Source organism: Solanum verrucosum, unplaced genomic scaffold, assembly GCF_900185275.1.
Source record: "Solanum verrucosum unplaced genomic scaffold, falcon-dt-bn FXZP01000094.1, whole genome shotgun sequence".
Taxonomy (NCBI): Eukaryota; Viridiplantae; Streptophyta; class Magnoliopsida; order Solanales; family Solanaceae; genus Solanum; species Solanum verrucosum.
In genome coordinates, this window is record NW_026019970.1 from 223,768 (window position 1) to 246,571 (window position 22,804).

Here is a 22,804-nt window from a genome sequence, read left to right on the forward strand (position 1 = left end):
TTTGAAATCGATCACATAAGACCTCAACATATCTTCCAAAGTCTGAATAGTACGCTCGGCTTCCCATCAGTCTGAGGATAAAATGCAGTAGTTAAGTTCACCTTTGAACCCAAGTCTTTCTGAAAAGATTTCCAGAACTGTGCAGTAAACTGTGCACCCCTATCTGAAATAATAGAGATTGGGACTCCATGAAGTCTCACTATCTCTTGAATATACAATTTGGCATAATTTTCTACTGAAAGGGTAGTCTTTACAGGTAGAAAATGAGCCGACTTTGTCATTCTGTCGACAATTACCCAAATAGAATCATGCTGCCTACGAGACCTTGGCAACCCTGTGACGAAATCCATATTGATCATCTCCCACTTCCATTCCGAAAGTTCTATCCTCTGAGGTAAACCACCGGGCCTTTGGTGTTCAACTTTCACTTGCTGGCAATTTGGACACTTAGCAACAAACTCTGCAATGCCCTTCTTCATGCCATTCCACCAATAAACTTCTCTCAAGTCACGATACATCTTTGTGGACCCCGAATGAATGGAATATCTGGAGCTATGAGCTTCCTCCATAATTCTCTCCTAGAGTCCATCCACCATAGGTACACACAATCTACCTTGATATCTCAATACGCCATCTCCCCCTTGTTCAAAAGCTAATACTCTTTGCTTTTGAACATTTGCCTTCAACTCAAGCAAAATGGGATCTTGATCTTGTTTCTCTTTCACTTCTGACACTAATGATGACTCGGCCCTGCTCGTCACCGCTATTCCTCCTTCTGCGGAATCTATAAGTCTGACTCCCAGGCATGCCAGTCTGTGCACATCTTTTGCTAACTTTCTCCTTTCTTTTCCAATATGGGCGGTGCTACCCATAGACAACCTGCTTAAAGAATCAGCAACAACATTAGCCTTACCTGGGTGGTAAAGAATACTCATGTCATAATCCTTGAGTAACTCTAACCACCTCCTCTGCCTGAGATTGAGCTCTTTCTGAGTAAACACATATTGAAGACTCTTGTGATCAGGGAACACATCAACATGCAGACCATACAAGTAATGACGCCATATCTTCAAAGCAAATATTACGACAGCCAACTCTAAGTCATGGGTTGGGTAGTTCTTCTCATGAACTTTCAACTGTCTGGAGGCATAAGCTATAACCTTGCCATTCTGCATTAAGACACAACCCAAACCAACTCTAGATGCATCACAATACACCATAAAACCTTGAGTACCTTCTGGTAACGTCAAAACTGGAGCTGTAATCAACCTCTTTTTCAATTCCTGAAAGCTTTTCTCACAAGTTTCAGACCATTTAAATTTCACTATCTTCTGAGTCAACTTGGTCAAAGGAGATGCAATAGACGAGAACCCTTCAACAAACCTTCTATAATAACCAGCTAAAATCAAGAAACTCCTAATTTCAGTTGGAGATGTGGGTCTAGGCCAATTCTTCACTGCCTCAATTTTCCGAGTATCAACTTTAATTCCATCACCAGACACAATGTGGCCTAGAAATGCCACAGACTCAAGCCAAAACTCACACTTAGAGAACTTGGCATACAACTCTTTATCTCTCAAAGTCTGAAGAACTATTCTGAGATGACTAGCATAATTTTCTTCATTCCTTGAATAGATTAGTATGTCATCAATGAAGACGATAACTAACATATCTAAATAAGGTTTGAAGATTCTATTCATCAAGTCTATGAAAGCTGCCGGTGTATTGGTCAAACCAAAAGACATGACTAAAAACTCATAATGACCATATCTAGTCCTAAATGCTGTCTTTGGAATGTCACATTCCCTTACTCTTAACTGGTGATAGCCTGATCTGAGGTCAATCTTCGAAAAACAAGTGGCACCCTGAAGCTGATCGAAAAGATCATCAATCCTCGGAAGAGGGTATTTATTCTTGATGGTAGCCTTATTCAACTGGCGGTAATCTATACACATCCTGAGGGAACCATCTTTCTTTCTCACAAACAAGACCGGAGCACCCAAGGTGAAACACTCGGTCGAATGAAACCCTTTTCTAGGAGATCTTTCAACTGCTCTTTCAACTCTTTTAACTCTGCTGGTGCCATTCTATAGGGCGGAATAGAGATAGGACGAGTATCTGGAATGAGGTCTATACCGAAATCTATTTCTCTCTCAGGAGGAATTCCGAGTAGATCATCAGGAAAAACTTCTGGAAACTCTCTTACTATAGGAACTGACTGAAAATGAGGTATCTCAACACTAGAGTCATTTACTTGGACTAAGTGATAGATACAACCCTTTGAAACTAACTTTCTCGCCTCAAGGTACGAAATGAAATGACCCTTAGGCCCTGCTGAACTACAACTCTACTCTATAACTGGCTCATTCGGAAACTGAAACTTGACCACTCGAGTTCTACAGTCTAATGATGCATAACAGGCATGAAGCCAATCCATACCTAAAATGACATCGAAATCTACCATGTCAAACTCAACCAAATCAGCCATGGTGCTCTTGTGATTGATGGCAACATGACAATCACGATAAATTCTTGCTGCTAGAATAGACTCCCCAACAGGTATAGAAACACAAAAGGGTTCACAAAGTCTTTCTGGAAGAACTTCAAACTTATTTGCAACATAAGGAGTTACAAAAGATAAACTTGCTCCTGGGTCTAGCAAAGCATACACATAAAAAATGAAGACTTTGATCATATCAGTGACGACATTTGGAGAGTTCTCTTGCTCATGGCGAATGGTGATTGCATAGAGGCAGTTTGCTCCTCCACCTGTACTAGAAATACCTTCTTTAGGTGCCATCCTGTCTGGTGGAACAACTGAAGAAGACTGTGCTCTATTACCCCCATTACCCTGCCTGTTCTTTGGACACTCTCGCATGAAATGTCCATTCTGTCCACACTTGAAACAACCAATGGAGCCCTCTCGACAAATACTTGAGTGGTTCCTACCACACTTGGCGCAGGCAGGAGGCTTATTACACCCTTGCGCCACACTGCCCGAAGGTTGTGCTGGTCTAACCTTGAAGTCCTTCGAATTCTGGCCATTATATTCACCTCTGTATCTGGGTGTAGGTGTTCTAGTAGATGATGGAGTAGGTCCCTTTTGCCTTTGCTGAAAGGATGAACGGTTCGCATTACCTTTCTGCTGCCCGAACTCACTACCGGTCTTAGCTCTCTTATTTCTGAACTCTTCCTTGTCCCTCAGCTTCTCTTCCTCAACATGCTGCACATAGACCATCAACCTTGATATGTCCATATCCCCAATAAGCATTGCAGCCCTACCTTCCTTACTTGACCAACGAGACAACCCAGTTACAAACAAGCTCATTCTTCTCCTCATGTCCGCAACAATCTCCGGAGCATAACGGGATAAAAGTGTGAACTTCAAACTGTACTCATGAACACTCAAAGAATCCTACTTAAGTGTGAGGAACTCACGTACCTTGGCCTCTTTCAATTCTCGAGGAATGAAACGCCCCACGAAAACTTCCTCAAAACAGGCCCAATTCGCAGGTGGTGCATTCTCAGCTCTGCCCCCTTCCACTGGTCAAACCAAGTTCTAGCAACATCCTTCAATTGATACGCAGCTAGTTCAACCCGCTCAGTATCTGCCACATGCATCACATCAAAAATCTTCTTCAGCTCCTCAATGAAGTTCTCTGGATCCTCAGTAGTACTCGAACCCATGAAATTCGAAGGATTCATCCCCAAGAACTCACGAATTCTTGACGTCTCAGCTCCTTTATGTCGAGCTCCCCTTTGCTGACCAATCTGATTAGTTACAACTTGACTCAAAATTCTAATTGCCTCTCTGAACTCGGAATTAGAAACTTCCTCTTGCGGTTGCATTCCTGAGGCATAAGGTAACTCTTGCTCCTCAACATAACGTCTAGAAAGACGCCCTCTACCAACTCTTCGTGGAGGCATGATTATCTGAAAAAACTCGCAAGCACGAATTAGAAATAAACTTTTTAGAGATCAACTCTAACGCACGAGATGAGTGTGAAAGAAGTGAGAAATCTTCCTAAATGTTGCAGCCTCCTAATTATATATGTGGCGCGCTTCACACCGATAACTAGGACTCTACAGACACGACTTCATAGACTCCCTAGGACTCTTGAACTCTGGGCTCTGATACCAAGTTTGTCACACCCCGAGCCTACACCCTGGACGTGGCCGGCACTCGAAGACCATTGCTGGCCCCAAGCGAACCCTTGGCCTGAATTTCTTAACTCAGTGGAAACCTAACTTAACAGAATAACTCCATGCAAATGCAAGGACATATAATAACTTAATTGATAAAATCTGGCCTAAAAGGCAACTCGAGTCCCAAAATAGAATATTTACATATATACATAGATGAGAGACTCAAACTAACTAACTGATTGGCTGTCTATAAAGCCTCTATAACACTGAGATGGATGTTGGGACAGACCCCGCAACATCCTAATAAAACAAAACTAGGAGAACAAAATAACCGAGTCCTCCGAAATGCAAAGAGGCTCACCACTGACTCTGGAGTGCTCAACTGAATCAATGGCGTGCTGGATGCTGGTCCTGGGTACCTGTGTCTGCATCATCATAAGATGCAGGCTAACTGGCATTAGTACATTGAATGTACGAGTATGCGAGCTGGAAAACTAAGCAACACAGGCTAGAAGGAAATCTGGAATAAACTGAATAGCTTACCTGGCTCAACTCAACTCAACCTGACTGACTTCTTTCAATATAAGGCAATTTAAAACAAGTGCGATATAAAGAAAGATTGTTTAAAACCTGATATAAACTCTGTGTGTATACAAAGATACAATAAGCCTGAGATGTATATAGAAATACAAATGAACTGATGTATATAAAAATACAATACTTTCTGTGCATAAAAATACAATAACTATTGTGGGAGTTTCTTTAACAGACAACCATCACATAAGAGCTATAGTGATGATACTACGATCAACCTCACGCTGCCAGACCATCCTATACCCGACCAAAGGTATAAGACCTGAACTGCCTAATGGATCCACTAGTCTAATCTGAAAAGGATTCATCTAAAAAGTATGAACCTCTTCTACCCATGGTGGCTACATGGTTTTATGGGGGCTGTGGGTTCTTTGAACGCTCCCCCAACTCGGTGCTCGATACTACTCCCAAAAATGTACTGGCTCTTATGTTTTTAAAACAAAAAACATACTTCTTCCTGTTGATTTGAGATAATTACTCAAAAACTTAGCTCAAAGGCTATCTTGGAAATCTCAGTTTTCTCTCTTGCTTCATTTAGAAAGTGATAACTCTTTTTCTGGAAAACTAGCCTAAAAGTTCTTTGGAAATCTCAGTTTCCAATCTTGTTTAAATGTGAAAACATTTCTTTGAAACTTCTTTGGGAATACTTAGTTCCCTAATAACTTTTGAGAAATGAACTCAACTTTGTACTCTTGACTTAACTTGAAACTCTATACTCTTTGCTTGACTTGAAACTTGAGCCTTAAAACGAAGTTAAAACGTTCAATAAAGACTCTTGAACAACTTTGAAAACTTGCTTTGACTTACTTCTTAACTTCTAACTTAACTTGACTTTGATCCGAACTCGCCTTGATTGGATTATGGATTCAAGGTATATGACCACACGTTTATGGATGAGTTCTTGACGTTTAGACGTACTTTGGAATGTGGAAAACAACTATAAAACATAGGTACATTACCAACGAATATGTATGAAAAAGTTGGGAATGAAAGGGAAAACTTGACGTCTTTGGCGCTCTGAGAGGCGCGGAGCGCCAGGCCACAAAGCTCAGAAGGGGCCTGCTGGTGCTCTGCTAGGCGCGCCGCCCCAAGGGCTAGGCTTCAGAGCCCCTTTTGGGGCGCGCTGTCTGGCGCGACGCCCCAGCCCTGTTCCTAAATTTTTTTGACTTTTCTCCTTCTTTTTCCCCACTCTAAACCTTCTAAACTTCAAAGTTTCCAGCCCCAAACACTTAGAATCATAAAACCCCTCAACATACACTAGATTCAACTCAAAATCACAACCGAAAACATGTCCCAAAACAACAAGGAACTTCAACAACACAACCAATAACTTCAACACACACACAACCACAAACTTCAACATCACAACCAATCTTTTCTCGGATATTAAAAATGATTTTGGCGTGTGGGGGAAAGAACCAACCCAACACTATGATCTCACATACCTTAATAGGGATCACCCCCGACGAAATCCACGTCGATCTTTTATGAAACCTTGCTTGATCTTCTCTTTCTCTTCTTCTTCTCCTCTTTACTCACAAACCCTCACTCTCACTCTTTAAAATGGGACAAAATGATCTGAAAATCAATCTAACACAACAATATAACAAAAAGAATTGGTTAGGGAAAAGACCAAAATACCCTTAAAATTTCCGGATGGACTTTCCTGCTAACTGCCCAACTTCCAACGGGCATAACTCGGAATCGAGCAAACTCGGTGGCGTTGGAAAGACCAGTCCACAAACTTTGCAAAAATAACTGGAATTACACCTAAATCATCCTGAGTTAGGAGTTATAACTGTTCAAAGTTGGCCAAAACTCACTTTTTCCCATACTTAACCAAATTTTCCAGATTTTTAAATTCCTTCCCAAAAGTGACTATTTCCAATTCTAAGCCTCTTCAGAGTTATTTCAAATTATCGGATGTTACACCTTGGGTGGGACCCGTATCTGTCCTAAAATGCTTATTTGGAAAGAGAGAGCGTCACAATTTGAAAATTTGGAGGCGATAATGTATTTGATAAGAATACTTTGATACTAGTGACAGTTTGAGAGTAAGGTAAATGACTGGTGTAGTTATGATGTTGTTGGTATTAAGAGTGTTAGATTCAATGAAGTACTGTGAGAAGTATGTGGGGTTTGATGAATGTAGTATTTGTAATATTGTAATGGGGTCAGTCTAGTTGATTGTTGGTAGCTAAAAATCAAGAGATAGAGTCGAATGGATAGAATTTTATTCATATGGGCACTATGGAAGAAGTATCTTGTGTTATTCGACCTCTCTTCTGTATATTCTTATGTGACCACCTTCTTCGTACTTGATATTATTTGGAGTATGATTCACCACTTATGCTACTCGTGTTTCCACATCTATGGGTGAATCCCTAGTGGTGGATCAGATGTACCGATCCTCTTGTGCCCTCTTGATAGGGTATGATCCTTGGAAAGACTGTCATTTCAGTTATGATAGATTTGGTGTTGTTTGGGATAGTTGAAGTATATCGGTAGTTCTATACGCACAACCTTACTTATGAGAATTTATATAAGAGCTATGAAGAGTTACAATTGTCTAAGTTTTACATTTTAAGTGTATCGCTTGTTGGGTGTTTACTTCATTTCCTTCTTTGTGTTAGATAAGTGTGATCCTCTCTTGATGGGTACCCGATGTCTAAAGATCAATTTTTATAGTTTAAGCTCGGGAAAAGATTGTGCTGTGAGAAGGAAATCTTGAAAAGATCTGTGATGGTTTGTGCATTGTGAGCGTCTGGTGGTTGATTCAGGCTCATTTCTGGTTGTACTCAATATTGATTCAGAAGGTTATCTTGGTCATGTGAGAAAATATTCATCATGATGATTGTGTTAGGGTTCAATGGGTTTCGATTTAGATTGGATTCATGGGTTAGTATGTGGCTTGGTAATTACTCCTGATTTATAGATTTGCCAAAGTTTGGAAAGTTCAGTTCTTAGTAGTTGATCTTGATGGAATGGTCTTAAGGAGGAACTCACTTGGAGAGATGAACAACCAACTGGTAGGTCATAACTTAGGCTTTTGGTAACGTCGGTTATTCTTCCTTCTTCTTTTATATGTTCGAGAACGAACATGGTTTTTAGTGGTGGATAATGTAATGACCCGGAAGGTCATTTTTGGAAATTTTGAATATCCATTCAACTAGACTGAACTAATTGATGGTTAATTATTAAATAACTAATTTTAGTTAATGCTTAATGGGTTAAGTTTATAATTAGTTTAATACAACTTGACCCATATAGGAAAATAATTATTAGGGTTGAAAATTATTGGGTCATAATTAAAAAAAAAGAAAAGAAAAAGAAAAAGAAAAGAGAACGCAAGAACTCAGCGGACGAAAGCGAAAGAAAAGTTCGTGGAGAACTTGTGCGGCGGGAACAAGGAGTATTTTAGGTAAATAAATAAATATGTATACAAATTGTTGCATATATTATATATATATATTGATGGACTAGAGCGTATTGGTTAAATTGCTATGGTTGGCGGATGAAACTCTACTAGGATATGAGACTTTTCTTTGATGTTAGTTAATAGTTTGGGGAAATTAAGGTGAAATTGTTGTATGTTAGTTAAAATGGGTTGTGAGTTGTTTTGGAAATGAATGGTAACGGTGGGTGCTAATAGTATTGTTATTATTATTATATTCCTTTTTTGTTTGCTGTCAATTTTTGGGGATTAAGGGAATTGAATTGTTAGAAGTATATGTATAATTATTTTCCATACATGCTACCTACAGTTTCAAGTAGTAAGTTGAACGCTCACTAAAGAAGTTAGATTGTTACTCTATTTAAGTTAAGGCCTAATTGATTTCTTGGGAAAATAATAATGTCATTGTTGTTCGTATTTTTGTGAATGTCAGTAGATTTACGATATTTGAAGGAATTGGAAGAATTGATAAGTTAATGGGCATCAAGAGTTAGGAACTTAATTATAAATTTGGGTAAGCTTTTGGGTCTAGGCTAAACCTATAGTGACATGAGTGTTGTTAGTTTCGGAATCTTATTGTGACTATGTACTTGAATAGATTGCATTGATTTGAAAGCTCAACGAAAAGGGAAGGCTCAAGTCTCGGAGTGTGTTCGATTATTTGAGGCAAGCGGATTTCTAAACCCTTGTTAAGTGTATGGAATTCGTGTATTTGGGGGTGATGAGACTTGGTGATGGGTTGACTTGTCCACATTGATTAATTCTAATGATGAAAAAGAGGTAATAAAAGACAATGTGATTAATTGTTTGTGTGTGATGTGTTGAGAATTGAGAATGGAGAATGGTTTGAAAGACTTGTCGAATCATTGTTGCTGTTGTATCATGATTGTGTTGTTGTGAATTGTGCAATGTCATGAAAATGGTCATCTCCTCATCTATTTTGTGTGAACATGTCATTTGCATTATTCTGAGACATGGTTGTGATAAGTGTTATGTGATAAGAGGATGTACCATTTCGAGGGACGTATCACGCGCCGCGATGGATATTATATTTCGAGGGACGTATCGCGCGGCGCGATGGTTACTATTATCGAGGGTCGTATCGTGCGCCGCGATGGATGCATGGACAAATATGTCCCCCATGGGTCCCGGACTGAGAGACAACGGGTGTGTATCATTAGGTCAGACATCCATCACTATACTTGACATTGCATTTCATTGCATTGCACTTCTTTATTATTGGTAAACTTGATCTTGTGTGTTGCTGATCTTGTGAGTGCCTTTCTGTGGAACTTGTGGCTGATGAATATTGAGCTTGTTGTTGAAGATATGCAATTGTTAGAGTGTTGTTGTTGAGGATATGAAACTGTTGTTGTTGTTGAGGATATGAAATTGTTAGAGTGTTGTGTTGAGCTATATGCTTTGTAAACTGTGAACTGTTATGTTGGGCTGGTTTTAAGCAGGTTGTAGTTGTGGAGGTGGTAATTGATGAATATTGAGCTTGTTGTTGAGAATATATGATTGTTAAAATGTTGTTGTTGAGATATATGCTTGTAAATTATGAACTGTTAGGTTGGGCTGGTTTTATACAGATTGTAGTTGTGAAGGTTCGGTTGGAGCGTAAGGAGTACTCGTATTCTATCCCCTTAGCTCGTGTTTAGAGGTTTACTTGCTGAGTACCGTGTGGTTTGGTACTCACCCCTTGCTATTACATTTTTTTGTAGGTTAATAGCCCAGACCTTTGTGGTATTTTCTCTTCTCCTTGTCCGAGTCTTCTTGTGGAGGTTTGTGAGGTAGCTGTTTTTTTATTTCAGCGGACCTTCTTTCTTCTTAATTATGATCTTGTTCTATTCTAGAGACAAGTTCATTTGAGACTTGTGTTTTCTTTTGAATCAATTGTAATACTTTAGAGGCTTGTACACGTGACAACCAGATTTTGGGGGTATTTGTTTTAGTTGATTTTGAATTTTTCCGCATTATATAGTAATGGTTGAGTTTTAGGCTGACTGGTCTTGGTGAGATAAGACGAGTGCCATCACATCCATTTTTGGGTTGTGACATTTTCTGATTTATTTTACACATCAAAATTTTCCAATAATACTTCTACTTCTATATTACAAAATATTTTTTTAAAAAAAATGGGTCTAAAAAGGAAAGTTGATTTCAGAAACAGACATAAAAGGTTGTAAGGATTTATTTCATGAAATGTTTTGTGAAAAACCACACCATCTTCCAAATGTTGTACCACAAACTATTCAAGCAGTTGATTTACATGAAGGCGATTGGGGTACCGTTGACTCAAATGTTAACTGGAACTATACTATCGATAATATTTTGTAATCATATTTTTTTTAATTGAATCGTATGTTCACATTATTTATTTTGATTAGCGATTATTTATAACAATTTCTCTATTTATAATCGAAAAGTAGGACTATTCTTCCTCCCAATTAGCCTAATTTTATAAGTAAGCATTTGTAGTTGACCTTGGAATGGAACAAATATAGTTAACTAAAATTTACTTCAAAATATTAGAAATAAAAAGATAAACAAAAAATTAGAACTCGATTATTATTAATAAATTTTTTATTTGGCTAAAACAATAAGCTCTAGCAAATATGTTTAAAAATAAATTTGGCCCGGAAAATAAATAAAATACAGATGCTCGGTTATAATAAATAATCATTGCATCTAAATAAAAAGTAAAATTAAATACACAAATTAAATATTATTTTGGACAAATACTTCAAAAATAATTTAAGTATACACTAAATAAAACGTTAACATAAAGGATAATTCGATCATATAATTAATTTGGGTACCAAACAACGATTTTACTTCTCTTTGAGCCGATAATAATATTTATTTGTATTCTTGATTATGTTCATTTATAAATAGTAAATCTTCAAAAATATACCGTCCAACAAAAATTTTTATGTCATGTAATTCAATATTTGGAGATAAACATCACATATAATGTATCAACTTGTATAAATGTATAATTTTCCGCTCTTTTTTTTTTCCATAAAAAATAGAGGGGGAGAAGAAGGTTGTTAAGGTGGTTGTTGACGACATAAATGTATAATTATTTTATTGTGAATGAGGGATTTTCATATTCTCTATGAAAGTGGTGTTTGCTCAAGTTGAAGAATTCTAAGTGGTTGTGCTTGTTGATGTTTGTGTTTCTCATAATGATGTAATTTGCTTTGTTGTGTTTTCATGAAATAAATGTAATTTGCTTTGTTGATTTTGTTGATATTGTTTCTACAAAACAATATAGACGAGATACGGAGAGCATAATGTTGAGATCATCTTATTCAAATGTCTTCAAGTTTTTAACAATGGTGAATGAACAATCTTATTTATAGGTTGAGAAATCACTCCAAAAATCACCATATTAAGTGTCATAATAAATAGATACATTCTTATCCAAAATGGTTCATAGAACCTATAATACACATACATATACATGAATGTAATTAGTTCACTATTGAGAATATGGACGATCCACTAATTCAATGAATTTATAACAAAAAGGAAATAATGTTTTTATTAGTAATTGTATTTAGAGATGTAGTTTTTATTCATAATGTATAAAAAAGTTTAAGGGCAACAAAAACATTATTTCAAACAGAAACTAATTATCCATTCATGCAGATTGATACAAAAAAAATAATACTCATCTAAAAAAATTATAAAAATATCATATTCCAAAAATAAAAATGCTTAATTATTTTAATTTTTTTAAAAATAATTTCAAAAAAGAAAACACCTAAAAATGATATCAGCCAAATACTATTACGTGGTAATTTTTTTTAAAAAAAATTGACAACTAGAAAAAAGGAGGAAAGAAGAATCAAATAGGAGATTGATACTACTTATTAATTAGGAGATTGATAACAACTAAAATAATGACCAATAAATGGAGAGAAAATTAGGGTATTGATATCCTATCAGTTATAGAATACTATAATTAAGGAAAATATATTATTAATTAGTTGATTAAAATTATTTTAATTTATTTTCCTTTTTTTATTTATTTTATTAATTTATTATTTGTTAGAAATCTAATGTTATATGTTGAAAACGAGAAAGTGTTGTTATAACTAGTAATATCATTCTTACATATGTTGTTTATTAAATTTACACTTTCCTTTTTACTAAATGATAAATAATTCATTTTTGCAAGAACTTCATCATTTTAAAATATTTTACATTTTATAATTAAATTTATATAAGAAAAAATATATGTGACCGCGTAAAACACTAATAAATTAACTAGTTAAAGAATGAATTAGAGCAGATTTGAGGAAATATGATACCTTTCCCAGGATCTAAGATAAATAAATTAAAGAGATAGATTTGCCTAATTGACAAGCAAATAAAATATTTATTTTGGATATGTTTTTTTGGGCAATGAAAGTCAGAGCATAAATAACAGACCAAGTAACATATGTTTAATTCATTTTTTCACTCAAGTAATATTTTTTAGTCTACTCATGATGTTTCCACTTTAAGCATGCAGGATAATGAGGACTCATTATATATATTACTTTAATATGTATAATTAAAAAACGTAAAAATGTCCCCAACCTTAGCTTATCAAAACATGAACCGGATTAGAAGCAATTATTTCAAGAATACTCAAATCTAGGGGTAGAATCCTAGATTTCTCTTTTACTAATTTGAAAGTAGATGTAGGGCGTGAGAACGAACTAGTCCAACACTATGATAATCTTACATACCTGGAAGAACAAGGTCCTTGAAGAAAAACTTGATTAGAAGCCTTGAAACTCTAGCTTGAAGGTAAACAATCAAGAAAACCTTTTTTGAGATTCTTGAATTAGTTTCTTGAAATCTCTATGGCCAAGAATTATGATTTTCATCAGTGATTCATAATTGTATGGAGGAATTTGAGTTGAAAAGAATGGAATTCTTGGAGAAAGACTTACCTTGAAGAAGAATAATGAAAAAGATTGAAAGGATCTTGAATGAAGTCTTCTACTTTGATTTTTCCTTAGGGTTTTGCCCTAGGGTTTGAGAGAGAAGAGAATGATGGATTAAAAGAAGAAAATATGATTGTTTTAAGCCTTTTATTAGTCAAGAAATTCGTTTAGGGTTTTCTTGGAGATAAAAAGACAAAAATGACGCTTTTTAATGTTCCCCGTCAGCTAATTCATAACAACATTGTATCAAGTTACTAAAATAGTCATAACTTTTTACTCAGAAATTGGATTGACACGAAATTTATGGCGTTGGAAAGTATATTCAAATAAATTTAATTTGATAGGTTATGGCCCACGTAACTCCTTATATTCTAAGAGATATGGTCGTTTGAAGTTGACCCAAGTAGAATCATACATCAAAACTTAATCGATAAGGAAACTTCAAGAACATTTATCAAGAACTCATCAAGAAATTAAATTGCTCAATATTTATGGATATATTTGCAAAAGAAACTCATGATTGGTGTGTGGGTGAACAAACCCAACACTATGGAAGCTTACATACCTCAAAGAACTAGGTTCTGGGCGAAATCTTGAATTTCTTGAACGAACGCTTGAAACTTTGAACTTTTTCTCCTCTTGAATCTTCTCTCTAAAACCCTAAACGCTTTTGGGGACGAATGAAACTAATTCTAATTAGTTTAGACCCTTAATTGGGTGTAATTCACATTTAGAATAAGTGGGGGTAAGGAAAAGACTAAAATACCCCTTCTATTTTTGGGTAACTTTTCTTAAATGGATAGCCTGACTTCAAAAGGGCATATCTCCCTCATACGAGCCCAAAAATTAGCAAACTCGGTGGCGTTGGAAGAGGATTCAAAGATATTTCATTTGCTATCTTGTGGGTCTCCTAACTCATCCTATGCTAAAAGTTATGGTCGTTTGAAGTTGACCCAAAACTTAAAAGAACTAAGGAATGACATGAATGAATTCTCTTTAATTCTTTTTGGAACTCAAGGTGCTATATCTAGTGACTTGACCTTAATACTTAGAAAAATTTAACTTCCTTGGTAAAATCCTACTCACAACAAAGGATGGTTCGAGTCTTAGCTCAAAAAATTTCTGGGGTGTTACAACAACTCAACTCAAGGACTTCATGGGTAACATGTAATAGTCTCATGATTAGGAATATAATCTCAAAAGGATAAGGAACTCAATACTCAAGATTTAGAACTGGAAGATACTACTCCTCTCAAAGATGTTCAATTTATGAAGTTCATGTGGAATTTATGGGCATGAACTACGTGACTCGAGGGTCTACATAACAATATGGAACTCATGTATACGACTATTCTCATTCTCATACTTACTTCCTCAAAACTTAGTTCAAATCGCTAGTTGATCTCAAAGGATTCACAATTGAACTCAAAGACGTTTTTCTACTCTTAACTCTCTCTTGAATTTGAATTATGAAGTATGAATTCAAGAGTTATGATTTATGATATGAAGGATCTCGATGATAATATAGACTCATTTATACATTCTCCTCATTCTCATACTCACTTGCTCGAGTCTTGAAACAAGTTATTAGAAGTTGTAGAAGACTTCTCAAAAAGACTCAAATGGACTTTATCAAAATGTTCGAAAGACTTCTCAAGACTAAACTCTTAAATATACCTTGAATTTGAATTATGAATTCAAGGTTGTGATTCATGTTATGAATGATTTCTAGATGTTTAGAAGTAGTTTAGAATCTGTAACACCCTAGAAATTTTTTCGAACTAAGACTTGTACCGTTCATCATAGTGAGTGAGATTTTACCGAGGAATTAAAATTTCTTAAGTGTTAAGGTCACTAGATGTAGCACCTTGAGTTCCAAAAAGAATTAAATTGGAAATAGCAAAATCTGAAATTTTGCAAGTTAAGCTAAATATGAGTTTTGGGTCGACTTCAAACAATTATAAATCCTAGCTCAGGATGAGTTAGGTGTTCTACCAGATACTGTAGGAAATATATTTGAATTATCTTTCCAACGCCATCGAGTTTTCTGAGTTTCGAGGTCGGATGAGTGAGATATGACCTTTTGAAGTTAGGCAGCCCAGTTAAGGAAAGTTAGCCGAAAATAGAGAGGGGTATTCCAATCAGATTTAATTCATTTTTAGTAATATTTTAAGGGTCTAATCCTATTAGGTTCAGTTTTATAATCCTAAAATTAGCCTAGGGTTTTAGTTGAGAGTTCAAAAAGAGAAAAGAAGAGAAAAGAGGAGAAAAGAGGAGAAAAGAGGAGAAAAGAGAAGAGGATCAAGCGTTCGTCGAGATTCTTGCATCTTGTTGCGGATTTTCGCCATGGGTTTAATCCCTAAGAGGTATGTAAGCTTCCATAGTGTTGGGTTTGTTCACCCACACGCCAAACATGTTATTTTCAGTGCAAATTTCATTCTTGGAGTTGAAAGATTTGAGTTCTTGATAGGTGTTCTTGAAGTTCATTCTAAATCTTGTTGTGTTGGGTTTTGGCTGATTTCTTGAGATCAAAGTGAGTGTTTTAAGGGATGTATTGAGTAGATTAGAGTGTACTTATGTTAAGTAATCAATTCTAAGTGATTGGGGAAGAAACCATTTGATTCTACGCGAAATAGGGTGAGAAAATGAGAAAAGAAACTTGCTGAATTTTCTGGGTTGGGGGCCTGGCGCGATGCGCTTGCCAGAGCGCCCCAAACCCACCTCTGAAGTTTAGGGGCCGGCGCCCCGCGCCACCCATTGCGCCAGGGTCGCCTGCCCCACCCAGTTTGTCGTCGGTTGCCCCATTTGAGTTCATTGAAAGTGCACCTTCACTCATTTTCGATTCTAACTACTCTAAGATACTTCTAAACACCTAAAATCATTCCTAAACATGATTATAACCTTGAATTCATAAATCAAATTCAAGGTAGAGTTGAGAGTCAAGTTTGAGAGTTCTTTTAAACCTTTTGATAAGGTCCCTTAGAGTCTTTGAGGAGCCTTCTACAATTACTAGTAACTTGTTTCAAGACTCGAGCAAGTAAGTATGAGGACGAGGAGAATGTATTCATGAATCTACTTGGTCATCATGAGATCCTTCATGTCATGAACCAAAACTCTTGAATTCATAATTCACATTCAATAGAGAGTTAAGAGTAAAGTTCAAGTAAGCCTTTGAGTTCAATTGTGAATCCTTTGAGACTAACTATAGATTTGAACTAAGTTTTGAGAAAGTAAGTAAGATAATGAGAAGAGTCATATACATGAGTCCATGTTGTTATGTAGACCATCGAGTTGAGTTGTTTCATGCCCATAATTCCGCATGAACTTCGTAAGTTGAGCATCTTTCAGAGAAGTAGTATCTTCAAGTTTTAAGCCTTTAAGTGTTGAGTTCCTTAGCCCTTTTGAGAAGTATCTTTGAGTTCTTGAGTTAAGAAGTTCATGCTTATAATTCCGCATGAACCCTTTGAGTTGAACATTCTTTAAATGAGTAGTATCATTGAAGTTCTTAAGTTCCAAGTATTGAGTTCTATCTATGGTTATTGAAAACCTTGCATTGAGTCATTCATGTCCCTAATTCGGCATGAACCATATTTTAAGGAGTCTTTCACAAATGTTTTAACTTTGTTTTAAGACTTAAGCTTTGAAGTTAAGTAAAGAGTAAGAGTAAAGTCTTGTATAAACGTTTTAACTTCGTTTTAAGACTGAAAGTTTCAAGTTAAGCAAAGAGTAAAGAGTTGAATTCATTTCTTAAAAGTTATAAGGGAGCTAAGTATTCCCTAAGAGTTTATACATGTTTTTACACATTTGAGCAAGAAAAGGGAACATGATTCCAAGAGAGCCTTTGGGCTAGTTTTCAATAAAGGGAACATTGATTCCAAAAGAGCCTTTGGGCTAAGCTTTGAGCAATTATCTCAAACTAAAGAAAGAGGTGTTTAAAACTCTTATGAGCTAAAGTATATTTTTGGGAGTAGTATTGAGCACCGATTTGGGGACGCGAGTTCATATTAACTCAAATCTCCATAAGAACCATGTGGCCAACATGAGATTTAACGGGTCATACTTTTTAGATGATCACGTAAGTTAAGCTAGTGGATCCACTAAGTTAAGTAAGGTCCTATACCGATGACAAGGTGTAGGATGGTCCTTGGCAGCGCGAGGTAAAGTGTTGTATCATCAATATAGCTCGTAAGTGATGGTTGTCGGTTAGAGAAACTCCCACAAAAGTTATTGTATTTTTATATACACAGTTATTTGTATTTTTACATACATTTCAGAGTTATGTTGTATCCTTGCGTACACACAAAGTTGACAACATGTTTTTAAACAGTTTGTTTCTTTATATTGCACTTGTTTTAAATTGCTTTATATTGAAATGATTTCAGTCATGATGAGTTGAGTACCCAGAGTCAAATATCATATCTTTGCGTTGAGTATCTTATCCTTGAGTACTTCTGAGTTGAGTAAGTTGAGTAGTTTTGAATATCCTTGAGTTGTGTAAGTTTGAGAAGATGTAAGTATGTTTCCTGTTTTATCAAGTTTCAAGCTTATGTTTATGCTTTAGAATTCCTCTTACATGCTGGTACATTCCACGTACTGAGCCATTTGGCCTGCATCTTTTCATGAAGCAGACACAGGTATTCAGGATCATCAACAGGAGCTTCGTTGATACATTCGAGAGTTCGAGTTAGCTATGGTGAGCCTTCTTGTTTCCGGATGATTTCATTTACTTTTTAGTTTAGTCAGGATGTCGTGGGTCTTGTCCCGACTTCCATCTTTATCAGTTAGAGGCTTTATAGATAGTCAATATAGTTGAGAAGTCTGTATTATTTATTTATTTTATTAAATATTTCAAAGACTTAAGTTGCCAATTTTGGGGCGAGTTGAATATATTTTATTATTCAGAGTTTTCATTTGAGTTAAAGTTTTAATTTAGGTTTTATGAACTTTTATTTCAGTTTTTAAGCTTTGTATGCTTGAATTAGTTTTCCGCTTGTAGTCAGCCAGGATGAGGGTTCGCTTCGAGTGCCGGCCACGTCCAGGGTGTAGGCTCGGGTCGTGACAAAATCGATAAGGCTTGAAGGTACCCTCTTAAAGGACTCAAACGGGCAAAATGACGGAGAAAAGGTGGGGAAGGCGACCCTAGCGCATTGAGTGGTGTAGGGAGCCAGGCCTCTACCTACAGAGGTGTGGTTGGGGCACACTGCCCCAGCCAGGCCCCAACCCAGAAAACCCCGACGACTTTTCATTCTCGTTTTTGGACCCTAACTCACCTAGAATCCAATGGTTTCTTCCCCAATCACTTAGATTCGAATACCCAACCTAAGTACAGACTAATCTACTAAAAACAATTCTCAAATCACTAACTTCCATCTCAAGAATTCATCAAAATCCCAACAAAACAAACTTATGGATGAAATTCATAAAAGAAACTCATGATTGGCGTGTGGATGAACGAACCCAACACTATGACAACTTACATACTTCTTAGGAGAAAATGCTTGGCGAAAACCCCTCGAAGATCGCAAGAATCTTGATCGTCTTGAACCTTCCCTATTTTCCCATCTTTCTCTTGTTTTCTCTTCTTGAACTCTCTTCTAAAATCCTAAGTGTATTTTAGGATTATAAAACTGAACCAAATCAGTTTACACCCCTAAAACCATACTAAAAACGAATTAAATCTGATTGGATAAGGAAAAGACCAAAATACCCCTCACTATTTTTGGGTAACTTTCCTTAATTGGATAGCCTGATTTCAAACGAGCATATCTCACTCATCCGAACTCAAAATTTAGAAAACTCGGTGGCGATGAAAAGATAATTCAAAGACTTTTCATTTGATATCTTATAGGCCACCTAACTCGTCCTTTACTGAAAGTTATGTCGTTTGAAGTTGACCCAAAACTTAAAGGAACTTAGGAATGATTTTCTCTTTAGTTCTTTTTGGAACTCAAGGTGTTATATCTAGTGACCTTAACACTCAATAAATTTTAAATTCCTCGATAAAATCCTACTCACGACGAAGGATGGTTCGAGTCTTAGCTCAAAATTGTTCTGGGGTGTTACAAATATAGATAGAATTTAGAAAGTTAATTAAATTTTAATATGATATTTAGATAATTAAAATTGTTAATTACTTTTTGTTTGCACAAATTTAATGTGAAGAGGTCCATAATTAAGGTATTATTCGTCATTGATCGTTGATTTTGACTCAAAGTAGTTACAAGATATAAATAAATATTACCGACATATAAAATAATAAAGCTATAACTAAATAATATGAATTTAAAACTAAAAGTCATAGCTAAATTGAATCCCATAATTTCAAAAAATAATTATATACTAATTAAATTACATTCATTTTAGAACAAATTAAATAAAATAGAATAGGACAAACAAATTGAAATTAATGAAGGGAGTATAATTTATACATATTTATTTAGTATTTATTTAGAATTGAACATTATTAAGAAGTAGTTCCTTAACATAAAAGTATAATGGAAAACAATTACTACTTTTTATCCTAAATTTCTAAAATAACATTTATTTTGAAACGATCTATTTTTTCGCCAAAATAATACTTATTTTAGAAAGAAAGATAATATAGTACTCCCTCTAAGATCTATATTGGAATCTTTTTTATAGTCCAAAGAAATGAATTGTTCAAAATTTTAAAGCATTGTTAAGATTTATCTATATATATATATTTCATTTAATGATGTTACTAACTATTTTACGTTTTCTAGGAGAATAGTTTAGAAATAATAAAAAGGACCGTAATTGAAAATAGCCTTTTTTTTATATCCTAGAAAAAATTTCAAAAAATATATTATTCCTCAGCAGTTCTCTTAATATAAACTGAAGAGAGAATATATATTTGTTAGATGACAAAGAGAGAATTCATAATTTTTTAATATTTCTTTTATAAAATAACTGCATGAATCACGATCAAGTTTACTAGTCGAAAAAGGATACTCCCTTCGTCCCATTTTATGTGGGACTTTTTAAATTTCGAGATTCAAACAAGTCTATCTTTGACCTAAATTTTTCGTAGATCTTTTAAACACACTGAATTATCAATTATTGTGACTTATAGTACTTTTTACGTAGTTTACAAATATATAAATTTTATTTCAAAAAATTGAAGATTTCATGCGCAAATTCCCGGTCAAACTTAAACTGTTTGACTCTCGAAAAACGAAAAGTGCCACATAAATTGGGACAAAGGGAGTAAGTTAGTAATAGCAATAACTGATTTTGAACACCCTTAAACACAATATTGATTTTCTTTTTTTAATAAAGAATTAATTGAATAGAGAGTTCAAGACTTAGTATATAATCAACTACTATATTTAATTTATATACTCTGCAATTTTTCATTAAAGAGAATTCAACTATCATAATACATTATTACATTATTATATCTATATATTATTGTTTCACAATTTAATCAAAAATCTCAAATTCAACTCTTAAATATAAGAAAAATCTTATTAAGGAACGCTTCTCCGTTATACGGGGATCTTATTGCAATTCCAAGATCTCAATGAGTGGACAAAAAAAATTTTTGCTTGATCAAAGAAATGAATAAAATAACATATCTTGCTTGATCTGTTCTTGCTCTGACTTTCATAACCCAAAGAAAATATTTAAAGTTATTATTGTATTCTGTTTGTTAATCAGACAAATCTAGTTCTTTATTTTCTTTGGATCCTGATGATGATAGCTTATTTCTTTGGATGATTGTTACGTATTGTTTTGTAATGTATTGTATTATTTTATATTGTACTGTATTGTTTTAATGAATACAATGTTTGGATATATAGACCATATCGTTCTCGTTGCATAATGACACACATCTATAATTTGAATGATAGATCTACATAAAAAGTAGGGTACGGGCAAGAGCTACTATGAAAAAGTAGGATAAAAGATGAATTATGATTATTAAATAAAAAATAAAGACAAAATAAAAAGAAAATATTAATGTAACAACGTGATCACACCAAATCGGTCGTTACATTTACCTAATGATGAATTTAAACGATACGATACAACAAAATTTAAATAACAATCAAAACAAATATTATATTTAAACTAACAACAATACAATACAACAGGTAACAACCATCCAAACAAAGTGTGACATATCATACTTAGTTCAAAAATATTTTATTTTATTTATTTATTTAATAAATTTTTTTTTTATGGTTTTTTAATCTAAATTACCTTTTATAACAGAAATAACAATTGATAACTTATTTAATTAAACAAATGACTTTATCTTATTAGTCCAAATAAATTTTGGAGAAACTATCTAATAAAACAAATGTTTCTACCATATTTACTACTTTTTCCTATAGTTTGAAATAATTACATTTTATCTTACTAATTAATAATTTCATACCATATTTTAAGTTAGATACATGTTTTTTGCTATCAGATTCAAGGAAATAGGGAGAGAGACGAGCGAGAACAGAAGGGAGATGGACGAGATTTGTCTGTGTATCCCAGACACATGTGAATCACACTAGATATATGATTCTAGTGTGATTCACATGTATATGAAATACTATGTCCCCTTTGCATGATGTTTCGTGGTGTTTTTACAAATAAACCACACCATGTCTCTACTATGTCCCCTTTGCATGTACAAGGTTTTGATCTTCTTGAAGGTGACATTGGAACGGTTGGATCCAAAATTTGTTGGACCTATACCCTTGGTAAGCTAAATATTTAAAAATGTCCTAATAAGCCCCAACCCACCCCACCCTTGCCCTCCCCTCCCCTACTCATTCCATCATCATAATTTTGTTTTAGATATATACAAATGTTTTTAAAATAATATTATTTTACTTTCATATCGAACACAAAATATAGATAAGAAATTACTATCAAAACGGAGTAGCGGGTTAAGTCTATAAAAGTGCATGTAATGCGTTTACAAAGATTTATCATCCACATCCTACTTGAAAATTTTGGTTCTTTTTACGAATTTGATATCAATAAATCTATAAATTCATTTCGGCCTATTGAACCTTCTCGAACACTCTTCGCTCCTAACGTATTTACGCTTTTAGTATCGACTAAAATGTCATCCGGCTCCTCATCTAAATTCAACTGGTAGGGGAATGTGTTTAACCTGCCTTTTTACTAGAATTTTTAGTGATTATGATTGAGATAAAGCTCTTTAGATGGTTTTTTAACATGTCAACTCTATGTTGCTTCTCATTTCCAACTCTTTTTTTTTGTAAGCAGATGGGGAAAAGAAGATCTCTAAACAAATGCTTGAAGCTGTAGATCATGAAAATAAGGTGCTCATACTCAAAGAATTTGAAGGAGATATAACGGATAAATATGATAGTTTTAAAGCAACTCTTCATATTGAAACAAAAGACAAAATCGATTTGGTAAGCTGGACATTGGAGTATGAAAGGCCAAATGAGAATGTCCCTGAACTTATAAGTTTGCTGGACTTGGTTGTTGGTATGACAAAAGGTATTGATGATCACCATGCCAATTGATGAATTGATAAGATCTATGTTGCTCGGACTCTTCAAAAATGTCATTAGGTGCGTATCGAATCCTTTTAAAATAGTACATTTTTGAAAGATCTGATACAAATGTGGCAACATTTTGAATAGTCCGAGCAACTTAAGATGTGATC

The 22,804-nt window shown here is 34.8% G+C and overlaps 1 protein-coding gene across 1 annotated transcript; it reads left to right on the forward strand.

The window, feature by feature from the left end:
- Positions 1-8,670: 8,670 nt before the first annotated feature.
- On the forward strand, positions 8,671-22,712 carry LOC125817104 (MLP-like protein 28). Its single transcript, XM_049496680.1, has 4 exons — positions 8,671-8,683; positions 10,347-10,398; positions 21,739-21,860; positions 22,396-22,712. The coding sequence occupies exons 1-4, from the start codon at positions 8,671-8,673 to the stop codon at positions 22,659-22,661; spliced, it is 453 nt and encodes a 150-aa protein (XP_049352637.1). The 3' UTR covers positions 22,662-22,712.
- Positions 22,713-22,804: the final 92 nt, after the last annotated feature.